The sequence below is a fragment of the Ahaetulla prasina genome, chromosome 2 (assembly GCF_028640845.1).
Source record: "Ahaetulla prasina isolate Xishuangbanna chromosome 2, ASM2864084v1, whole genome shotgun sequence".
Classification (NCBI taxonomy): domain Eukaryota; kingdom Metazoa; phylum Chordata; class Lepidosauria; order Squamata; family Colubridae; genus Ahaetulla; species Ahaetulla prasina.
In genome coordinates, this window is record NC_080540.1 from 101,800,955 (window position 1) to 101,812,592 (window position 11,638).

The following is an 11,638-nucleotide window of genomic DNA, read 5'->3' on the forward strand; positions in this document are numbered from 1 at the left end:
AAAGACCCAGTAATTAAAGATTAGAGAATCTGAATTTCTTTAATCTTATTTAAGCTTTAGCATAAGAATAATTAAAACATAAAGGAAATTATATGAATCTAGTCAATATGAAGACATATATTATTTTTATTCTTGTTGCTGCAGAGTTAGGTCAGAAAACTTCTTTTACAATCTAACATCAGCCGTTTTATAACGTCAGATAGCTGGCCTAGAAACCAGAAGACTGTGAGTTCTAGTCCCATTTTAGGCATGAAAAACTGGCTGGGTGAGTTTGTGTCAGTTACTTTCTCTCAACTCACCTGACCTCAGTGTTGTTTATAGGGCAGTGTTGGCAAAAACTTTTCGGCACTGAGTGCCAAAATGGGAGAATGCGGAAACCGGAAAGCAGCTGCCCAGTGCACATGTACATAGTGGAAAGATGACCTTTCGGTTTCTGGCGTGCATATGCACAGTGGCCATCTGGTCTTCTGGTTTCTGGCACACATGCACGCACGAATACCAGCTGGCCGGTGCGCATGCCCAAAACCGGAAGATCACCTTCCCAGCGCGCACATGTGCATCAGGCGGCTGCTCTTCTGATTTCCAGCCTGGAAAACCTGGAAAAGCAATGGGCGACGGCTTGCATGCCCGGAGAGATGGTTCTCGTGCCACTTCGGACACACGTGCCATAGGTTCACCATCACGGTTATAGGGAAAACAGGAGGAAGAAGGTATTAGTATGTTTCCCACCTTGACTTGTATATGAAAAGAAGGCAAGATAAAAGTCTAGAAAAATTCACAGGAAATAATTGTGTAATATTTTGCATTAGTTAGAGTTTATTCTATGTTACATTCTAGGTCCGTGATGGCAAACCTATGGCATGCATGCCCAAAGTGGCATGCAAAGCCATGTTGCCCGGCACGCATGGCCTTGCCTTGCATGTGCGCGCAACGATCACCTGTCCTTCGTGTGCGCAGCAGTGCTGAAAACTGGCCTGTGCATGCGTGCCGGCCAGCTGATCATTAGTCATGCATGTGTGCTGGAAACCCAGAAGTTTCGATTTTCTGGAGCACAATCCCTTCATGTGCACGGCAGTGGCAAAAACTGGCCTGCACATGCACGCCGGCCGCTTGATTGTCAGTCGCATATGCGTGCTAGAACCTGGAAGTTTGGCTTTTCCCGAGTGCGGCCCCGATGAGCACGTGTGGGAAGTTTCCACGTCACCTTTTTGGCACTCGGTGCCAAAAAAGTTTGCCATCACTGTTCTAGGTATTAAATTATAAAAATTATAAAATATGCCCAGAGAAGGACAAGGATAAGGGCCATGAGTCTGGAAACTAATTCCTATGAAATCAAGGAAACTTGGTATCCTTAGCTTTAAGGGAGAAGACTATGAGAAGATAGGAAAAATCTCTTGAGATACCTGAAAGGTTGTCACACAGAAGACCAAGATCTGTTGTCCCAAAATGCTTAAAACAGCATAATAGTTTCCAGTTATCAAAAGGCTAATTTCAACTGAACATGAAAGCAAAGACAGCTTTTTTGTAGTAACAAGTAGCTGAAAAGTAGAACCAATTACCCAGAGAAGTGATTGGAGGCAGTCAGACACAGGCTGGACAATCATTAATCTGAGATGTTTCGATCTCCATTAGATCAGGCAGAGGAGGCATGTTGCAGGTATCATCAGTTAAGGATCTACATTTGATGGGTTCCAGGAGAAACGCCTCCTCTGCCCTGAAGCGCACCTTATGGAACATTCTTCCCCTTTTGATACAGGTAATCTTCAATTTACGATTGATTGCAGTTAGGATTGGATTTTTGGTCATAAGTCTCTGTAGTTGTAATTCGAGGCACCCACATTTCTGGACCCAAATTTATGACTTTCTTAGTAGCAGTCATTAAGCAATTCGCCATGGTGGTTAAGCGAATCACGAGTCATTAAGCCAGGGGTGGGTTCTACTTACCTTTACTACCGGTTCGCAACGGGACCGCACACACGCGTTTCTGCGCATGCACAGAAGCTTCTGCGCATGCGTAATTCACCCATGATCTGCGCATGGGGGGTGGCCACAGCCTCCTGCCAGTTTTACTACCAGTTCTATAGAACCGGACCGAACAGGGAGCAACCCACCACTGCATTAAGCAAACATAGGTAAGGTAAGTGCAAACCCATTCTTCCAAATGGATGCTTTTTGCCAGAAACCAGCAAAAAATGCCAGAAACCGCAAATCATTGTCATGTGACCACAGGATGCTGCAACCAGTCAAAGAGAAGCCAGTTGCCAAATGCCCCAAATACAGAAACATGACCACACGGGTGGGGGTAGAGGAGGGGTGGAGATGACCTTTTATGGCAGTCAGAAGTGCTTTACAAGAAATGCAGCACTTGTCCTGGGCCTATGGTAATTTCAAAAGGTCCCTAAGTGTGGTCATAAGCCAAGGACTACCTGTACTCCAAAAAAGTCCTCAATAACTGGCTATGTTATCAGATGTTCCCAGGCAAAATGAGACTTGTTTAGGTGGCTCTGTTAATGAGGTGGCCATTTTTAATCCTTCCTTTGTTTATGATTTGGCTTTTAAATGGCTTTTTATGTTTTATTATTGCTGTTTTTAATCTAATTGTTGTGGACCACCCAGAAATGTTTTTGGTGAGATATAAATTTGATTAATAAATAAATAAAGAGCTGGATTACCCTGTTAAGCAAATTCGGAATCAGTGACCTAAATGGTTGCTTCTAATTCTATAATAGACCTAAGGAACAGCTCATCAGCACTGTGAAATTTTCTGAAGCAAGTCAGTCCTAACTTCAATCTAGGGGAAAAGATTGTACATCTGCTCAAAACAGATGTGTATTTTTCCAGAGTGTGGTCACAACTAACATGATATTTATTTATTTATTTATTTATTTTTTTGCATTTATATCCCGCCCTTCTCCGAAGACTCGGGGCGGCTTACACTATGTTAGCAATAGTCTTCATCCTATGAACCTGATGCACTACCAGATTTTGTGAAGAGACATACTTAGTTTGAAAATAGGCAATGTTACAACTGGATCACCAAGCAATTTTCATTTGAGCAGGAAAAAAGGGGGGAGCTTTTTTTCTAAGGCAACACACTTTATTAGAATTTCCAGGTAGCTACAAAACAGTATGTGTGATCCATTGGGTCATTGTTAGAGACATGACCAAAACTAGAGGAGAAATTGGGAATCTCAAGAGTTAAAAAAATTAAATACTTAGGAATATGGCTATCGGCAAAGTGTACCACAATTAAAAAGGACAATTATAATACATTCCTACAACAAATACAAAAAGATTTGGAAAATTGGACTAAATTGCAAATATCGTTAATTGGCAGAATTTCAACAATTAAAATGAATATATTACCCAAATTAGTTTATCTTTTTCAAACAGTACCGATAAAACTAGCAAAAAACTTTTTTGAGCAATTAAATAAAATGACATTGAAATTCATTTGGTCAGGAAAAAAAACACGTATCAAATTTAATTTAAACTATTACAAGATAGCAGAAATAGGGGTGGTTTTGGTCTCCCAGATTGGGAGCTCTATTATCAGGCGGCAGCTTTGACATGGTTCAAAAATTGGAGTCAATTAAAAAACAAACGAATATTAATATTCGATAGAAGGCCATGATCTTCAACTGGCACGGCTTCTTCTGGGAGGGAAAGAATACATATCACTCATATTTCCAGAGACACATACTAAGAGATGCTCTGCTAAAAGTCTGAAGGAAAAATCAAAAAGAATCATTATAGGAAAGTGCCAATTTGATTATCAATGATGGAAGCAATGATACACCCAAACACCACAGATTTGAACAAAATGGTGAGTTATGCACAATTACTCGATGAAAAAGGAGAATTAAAATCAGTTCAAGGCTTGAAAATGCAAGGACTACATTTGGAATGGCGGCCACTAAAATTAAAACTAGATTTTAAAAAGACCAGGAACAATATGGTATATATAAGGAACAACTGGAAATGGACAAATTACTATTAGGATGGGGGCGGGGGGGAATGATTACAAAAATTTACAATTTTCTTTTAAGATATAGAATGGAAGAGGAAACAGTAAAAGAAATGATGATTAGTTGGACTAGAAATTTTGGACACAATATAGAATTAGAAAAACGGGATAAATTACGGGAAAGAAATTACAAATTTACAGTGACGGTAGCATATAAAGAAAATCTTTACAAAATGTTTTATAGATGGCATTTGGCTCCAGCGAGATTGGCCAAAATGTTTCCAAATTTATCACCTAAATGTTGGAGATGTGGCCATAAATAAGGAACATACTACCACATGTGGCAGATGTGTCCCATTATAAAAAAATTCTAGTGTAAAATTAAGAGATGGTTGGAAGAAATTACAGTACAAAAGATGGAATTTAAACCGGAGTGTTCCTATTAGGAATAATAGATCCAAAAACAGAGAAAAATTTGCAATATATAATACTGCACATATTAACGGCAGCTAATGGTGCACAATGGTGAAAACAGATTAACAAATCATCAGAGGAAATAGTGATTAGAAAAATTATTGAATGCGCAGAAATGGATAAAATGACTATGGAAATGAAAGAGAAGATTCAGATTATTATAAAGTGTGGAATAAAATGTACAAGTGGCTAGAAAACAGAAACCAAAATAAGAAATAGGAAATTTAATTTAATATCGATTAAATAAAAACCAAGAGCTACTAACTATTGATAATGTTAAATCACTGACTATGTAAATAAATATAATGTAAATATATATATCTAGTGTGGTTATAAGAGTCATCAAAGTTGTTATTAAAAGATAGAAAGATAAAGTAGAAGAGTTGAATATAAAAGCAGAATATACATGCCGATGCACAAGGCTGTAAAAATAGCATATATTGTTACGTTTGTCTTGTTTTTTACTGTGTTTTTGTCCTTTTCTTTTTTCTGTTTTTAAAGGTAAGGTAAAGGTTCCCCTGCACATATGTGCTAGTCATTGCTGACTCTAGGGGGCGGTGCTCATCTACATTTCAAAGCTGAAGAGCCAGCGCTGTCAGAAGTCGTCTCCGTGGTCATGTGGCTGGCATGACAACACCAAAGGTGCATGGAAAGCTGTCACCAAAGGTGGTCCCTATTTTTCTACTTGCATTTTTTTACATGCTTTCGAACTGCTAGGTTGGCAGAAGCTGGGACAAGTAACGGGAGCTCACCCCGTTATGTGGCACTAGGGATTCAAACCACTGAACTGCCAACCTTTCGATCGACAAGCTCAGCGTCTTACCCACTAAGGCATCGCGTCCCTGTTTTAAAAGGTAAAAAATGCTTATTAAAAACTACTTAAAAAGAAAAAAGAAAGAAAAATATGACCAAAACTAACAACAATAAATTGAACAATGCCTGACAGGAAGATACAGAAGAATTAATAAGACATACATGGCAAAATTACACAAAGTCACTGGATGTGGTTCTATTGTGTATGTTACAGCAGAGTTCCACAACCTTTCTCGATTAGCGGCTCAGAGCAAAGGGAAATGAGAGGATGATTTTGTGGGAGAGGCAATAATGTGTGCGTGTGAGCGCCCGCAACATTCCTGGTGACCCTTGCACAAGTGGGGTCATAAGCCTTGTGCTGATGCTCACACGAGTGCGGTTGTGTGTGCAAGCAGAGGTAGTGGGTGCACCCAGTAGTGGGTATGAAACAATAAGACTGTATTTTAAAATGAATACAATTCAAAATAAAGTGTGCAGTGAGATTACAGTTAGAAATACCTGTAGATATCTATTCTCTTACAACAAAAATCAAATAATAGAAACTAAAGAGAGTTCACATGTATAAGGCTACCTGTGAAGTTGAATTAAATTACAGAGCTCCATAAAATTGAAGGTGCCTGTTTGCTTAACAATTACCAATCCTTTTATTCAACTTGAATAGAATAGAAATAGTTTCGAACTAGGTCATTTGATGTTAGTATGATGAATAGAGATCAGGCAGGGAAGTAGTAATTATTTCTTTTACTACAGTTTCATTTCCAAAAATTCACAGCTAGAGGGCAATAAAGTCAGCATATTATGCAATCTATAATTAAACAACTTGTGCACCCCTATTCATATAAAGACAAAAGGAAAGCAAGAATATCTAATATCAGAAATTCACACATTAGGAAGAAATGAATGTCACTCTTTAAAAACGTCACTTTTAAAACTGTAATCAGAAGCACAATGAATGCAAAAAGGAAATGCAATTTTCTAAAGATATTTTTCAGTTTAAAAAATTGTTAGAACTTAACAGATACATCTATATATAATATCTGGTTATGTTCCAGACACAATGTTTTCAAAAGTCTTCCCAAACAGAATTATGTTCAGATGACTATGACTACAACTCTTCAGCAAAATATGAATCTTGGTTATCCTCTTGGTTATTCTCCAAAAGGGAAAGAAAAAATACCTGGATTCCATGTAGAGAATTTCTCTGAATCTCCCTCAATCTGATTTAATAGTTTTTAAATCACCTGTTTTATTTTCTTTCTATATTTCTCCTCTAATGCTCCAATGTTCCCAAGAGTGAAAACATTACACAGCAACTTTCTCCAAGCCATATCTAGCCACTGTAGCATGTGGACAAATCAGGACAAACTCCAAAATAAACGCAATATGCAGGATTAGCATTTGTCCTCTTTTGTAAGCTAACATTGTCTAGACTTGTTACTTGCAGCTTATGTAATAACTGAAGTCAAAAATGGATTCTCTAATTTTCCATCACTGCAATCCAACCTGGAACATTGGGACCCATTTAGGTTTTTGTATCTTGCAAGTTTCACTATTGTTAATCTGTGTTTTTTGGGCCTCTCTCTTAAATACGATTTAGGAAAGTAAATCCCTGCAAAATATACCAGCAAACTAGTATAATGCTAATTTTACTTGAGTTAAAAATAAGTATCATCAGGCTTCTGTCTTATCTCAAATTTTTGATTTCAACTTTTAAAATTAATGATTCCTAGTCCAAATCCATTTTTGAGGGATAGTTTTCTCTAAATTAGTTCACCTATATTGGCCTCTATGCAGGGGTGAAATCCAGCAAGTTCTGACAGGTTCTGGAGAACCGGTAGCAGAAATTTTGAGTCGTTTGGAGAACCAGTAGAGGAAATTTTGGATAGTTTAGAGAACCGGAAAATACCACCTCTGGCTGGCCCCCGAGTGGGGTGAGAATGGAGATTTTGTAATATCCTTCCCCCAGGAAGGGGGAGGGAATGGAGATTTTGCAGTATCCTTCCCCTGCCACGCCCAGCAATCACGCCTACCAAGCCACTCCCACAGAACTGGTGGTAAAATAATTTGGATTTCACCACTGCGTCTATGGCTGGATGAGAATACAGTAACAATGGAAGCTTTTCTATACACCTCACTTTAATATGATTGTAGCTAATAGTCTGACATGCATGCACAAGTTTTGATTGAAACAGTTCGAATGCGATACAACTAAACCATCTTTGGGAATTATCCAGGGCAGGAAAAAAAATGTATAAAGAACGAAGCACAGAGCCGCTTGGTAACGCCAAACAGGTATAAAACAATGAGCAATCCCTCCACCAGGAATCCCTGAGGAAGGGGAAAAAAACACTTGCAAACTCACACAAAAGTTCGCGACCACTTTCTTCCCACCCTAAACCCTCGAAGGCGAAGGAGGAACGAGGCTGGCCGCATTTTATGTGACAGCTGACAGGGAAGCAGAGAGCCGCGGCCGAAACAGGTAAACAGAAAAAAGGCAGAGGACAGACTCGAGGAGGATGTTTGCAGGCCCGGCTTCGACCCACTCAAAAGACAAGTAAGCCAAGGAAAGCGGAGCTGCACACACACACAAACACGGAGCTTTGGAGCGCAACCAACTTAAAATGAGAAGGACGTTTGACCGCGTCGACGACGACGCCATTTTTTCCCCAAGCCCCAACAGCTGAGCTGTGTATACTTTTTTCTGGCGGGCAACGGCTTCGAGCAGCTTTTGTTTCGAGTGCAACTCAAACAGCACCGCGCCCCACCCCCTCAGCGTTTCGGGAGCGAAGATGCTGCTGCAAGCGTTGGGCCTTTAAAGAAAGGGGGGGGGAGTAACGGAGCTCGCGCTAAACTGTACAGAACCGGGACGGGGGGGGGGGCGGAGGAGAGGAGTAGCACGCGCTCGTGCATCCCGCTTTACCTTGCGGAGATAGCTGGCCACCACCTGCTCGAAAGGATATTTATAAACTCTCTGGGCCTCTACCGTCACCCCCATGTTGGGCACGGAGCCGCCACCGCGGCCCCTTCGTGCAAACTCGGCGGCGTTTTTGGCAGACCCGCCGGCCGCCCTGGCTAGCTAGGCCCCTTCCCTCCGCCAGGCGCCAGCCCTCGCCCGCTGAACTACGTAAAAAAAAACTTTTTATGACGGGCGGCGGCATCGCTTGCAGAACAACCCCGTCCTTTAAGGTCACAATGTAAACCTTGGGCCAAACCGCGGAGGGGAAAATGGGAGAGTAGTAGGTCTCTCGCCCAAGGAGGGCGGGAACGCCCTTTTCCAAAGGCGGCGCCTTCTTCTCGGACATGTGCTCGGAATTCGCCCTCCGCGACCTGAACAAAAAAAAGGGGGGTTAGGCAGCGCGGATTATAATTCGGTGCTAATCCGCGCTCTCGGACTCCCGTGTTTCTGGTTAAACGTAGAAATAGAATTGAATAGAATTTTTTTTTATTGGCCAAGTGTGATTGGACACACAAGGAATTTGTCTTGGTGCATAGGCTCTCAGTGTACATAAAAGAAAAGATACGCCGCCTTTAGGGAAGAAGGATTGACGTACTCTCTAAACTAGGAAAAACCCGCTCAGAATCCAATTAGGCTTTTCCCACATGCCTTTCGCCACACCTCCTTCCCCTCTGCCAGCACGCGGGTCAAAGTTTGCGCGTCTACTGCAGAGTTCTCAAATGAAAGAGGCGATCCCCTCTGGGTTAGCCCCTCCTCGGTTACTAAATGCTGTATAAAGGGAACCGGCCATTGCAGATATAGCCCTAGCTTCGTCAAGGGCGGCAAATTCCCTTAACACGGAGCCGTAAATTCGGAGCGACTCGGGATCGACCCGCCTTTGCGGGCGATTGAGAGTTTAAGAAGGCGCTCGAGCTACGCCTGCCGGCAACGCCATAAAGAAGCATTTCGTCGACTCGTCTGCGTCCTCCTGCTGCTCGGTTCCCAAAGCCGGGGTTTTTTTATAGGAGGTGCCGGCAGATGTTATGTGGGCGGCGACGGTACAGGCTCCGAATATTTTCTGCGTCGAATCTGGATGAAGTAATTTCAGATGATCGGCTCAACCTTACGGGGAGATTTATTTTTAGCTGCGAATGTGATAGAAAATTACCGCGCTGTATTATTATTATTATTATTATTATTATTATTATTATTATTATTATTATTATTATTATTATTATTATTATTATTATTATTATTACAGTGTACACAGCAAATGAGATAACTCTGCTGGATTTCGTATCACAGATCACTAGTCGAACACTTCCCAAGCGGTTAGGACTGCGTGATGTATCGGCGAATTATTAGTATTAGTATTAGTATTTTCTTGCTGTTAAAAACTGTTCTTAGGCAACAGGAGAGCCTGGCAGTTCGGAGTGTCTGGGTTTTTTTTAAAAAAAAAACCTGGTGTCAGATTAGCCCAATAATTGATGTTAGACCATTTTCTTCTTGCCCCTACCGCCTGCCACTCTGGGTGGTTATTTGCTTCCACTCAAATGTTGAGGTTCAGTTTGCCTTACCAGCGGGGAAGCCCTTGTTTGAAATGAAATATATATGAAATAAAAATGCTTAGTTATAGATTATAAAACAAGTGGCACAGCATGCAGCCTTCTGCTAGTTGTGCTACTGAATGTTGGAAAGCAAACCACCAAGAAAGAAAAGTGCACTTTGCTGATGGGAATTGTGCATAAACTGAGCCAACCCAGGTATGCCCCAAATCCCATTAATACCATTCTAGCTCATTTTGGTACAGGCACTGCCCTTCCTGCTCAGCCCTTGACTATTGCAAAATACTAGCAAAAAAGATCTACAAATCTTAATAGACCAGAAGCAGCATCACATAAATATAACACTGAAATATTTAACATTGCTATTTTGAACTAAATATGATTGAGGGTGCAAAGTTTTACTGTCAGAGAAGTGGATGGAAAATTGAAATGGGGTGTGTGTGTGCAGTGAAGAACAGTTGTTTATAATGAGAGATCCCAGCAGTAATATTAAGACAATTACCACAAGGATCCATAATTGCAGGACAACTGCCAAGAAGGTCCCTTTCCACATCTCTGCCCATTTGTAAACGGAGTCACTGGATATTGACTTGTAACTACAGTATATTGTTATAGGTGAAGTGAGGTGACACTTTCAGACATCAACCCATTTGACAGTTTATTCTGGGAAAATTAGAGCAATAAGTAGGTAAACAACTTCTTAGAAAAACAAGTATTGAGCTACAAGATTGCACTGCAAAAGTCTGAACAACCACTAGATGGCACAAAAGGGTTATTTTTCCCTGTATGTTTGCTGCCATCTAGTGGTTTTCTATCCCATATGTGGGAGTCCTAACAAGGGGATTAGAAAGCTAGGCTCTAAAAAGTCAATATATGTGCTGTGTGTCTTTTGCTAACTCAGATAGCGTCTGTATTATGAGACGCTGAACTCAGCTGTGGAATTAATAAAGCTAGTAGAGGAGAAAATAATTTTGCAGTGCCCCAAACCTTTCTGGCAATTCTAGCAATCCATATCTAACTGCATGGATAAATATGTATTGACTTCAAAGCACCATAGCCATTACTAATCACTCCTATTTTATTTATAATACTTTTGTAGTGGCCTTTTTATTTAGCAAAAGCTATCCCTGGGCAATTTGTAAGCTAAAGTCTTGTTGCTCAAAACTTAAAAAAACCCCACTGTAATAGAAATATTAATAGCAATGAAAATTAATTTAGTTAAAGTAAAATTGGAGAACACCGTCAGTAACACATTAAAAAAGAGTCAAAGAGAGAGAGAGAGAGTCATGCTTTCATCCCATTGCAAGTCATTGCTCAAGGCACAAATCATCTCAGAAAAATCTTGTGTCACTTGTGCTCATCAACATCATTGATCTTATTGGAGGGCATGTAAGCAGAGCTGATTTTAGAGACTAGACAGCTATCAAAAGCTTCCATTAACAATGTTCAGAGATAAATATTGTTGCTTTTGTAGTCCAATTGCACACAAGGGGAAGATCTTAGTAGGCTCAGGGGAGTCGTAAGATCTTCAGGGAAATTACAGAGAAAATAACGATTTAAGGAGGCAATTCCTCCCTCGCCAGGAAACCAACCAGGTGAAGCTTCATCATGTTCAGTGGCTTTAGAATGATAAATGTCTACTATATGTGTGGAGGGAGAAAACTCAGGAACCAAGAGAACAGGAAAGATGTTCCCTCCCAAAGAGGGATACCAGGTTTTTACCCTCAAAAGTTGCATACCGTATTCAAACTTGTATTCAATTACTTGTATTCAATTATTCAATTTGAAGTCTGAGAATTTAGCTCAATCCCCATTGAAGCAGTTTTATCTTTGTTCTGCCTTCACTGTTCATTTCTAACACCTTGGTTAGGGTTTACATATTTT

The 11,638-nt window shown here is 40.5% G+C and overlaps 1 protein-coding gene across 3 annotated transcripts in view; it reads right to left on the minus strand.

Annotated features, from left to right (window-relative positions):
- PRELID2 (PRELI domain containing 2) overlaps positions 1–8,562 on the minus strand; it is a 62,922-nt gene extending 54,360 nt beyond the window's left edge. Inside the window, exon 1 of one of the 3 annotated variants that reach the window (XM_058169043.1) lies at positions 6,496–6,818. In XM_058169043.1, the coding sequence (XP_058025026.1) occupies positions 6,496–6,600 (105 nt within the window). In that variant the 5' untranslated portion in view covers positions 6,601–6,818. Of the gene's footprint in view, positions 1–6,495; positions 6,819–8,174 lie in introns of those variants that run through there. The other 2 variants (XM_058169044.1, XM_058169042.1) reach the window with 2 other exon arrangements.
- Between the last annotated feature and the right edge of the window lie 3,076 nt (positions 8,563–11,638).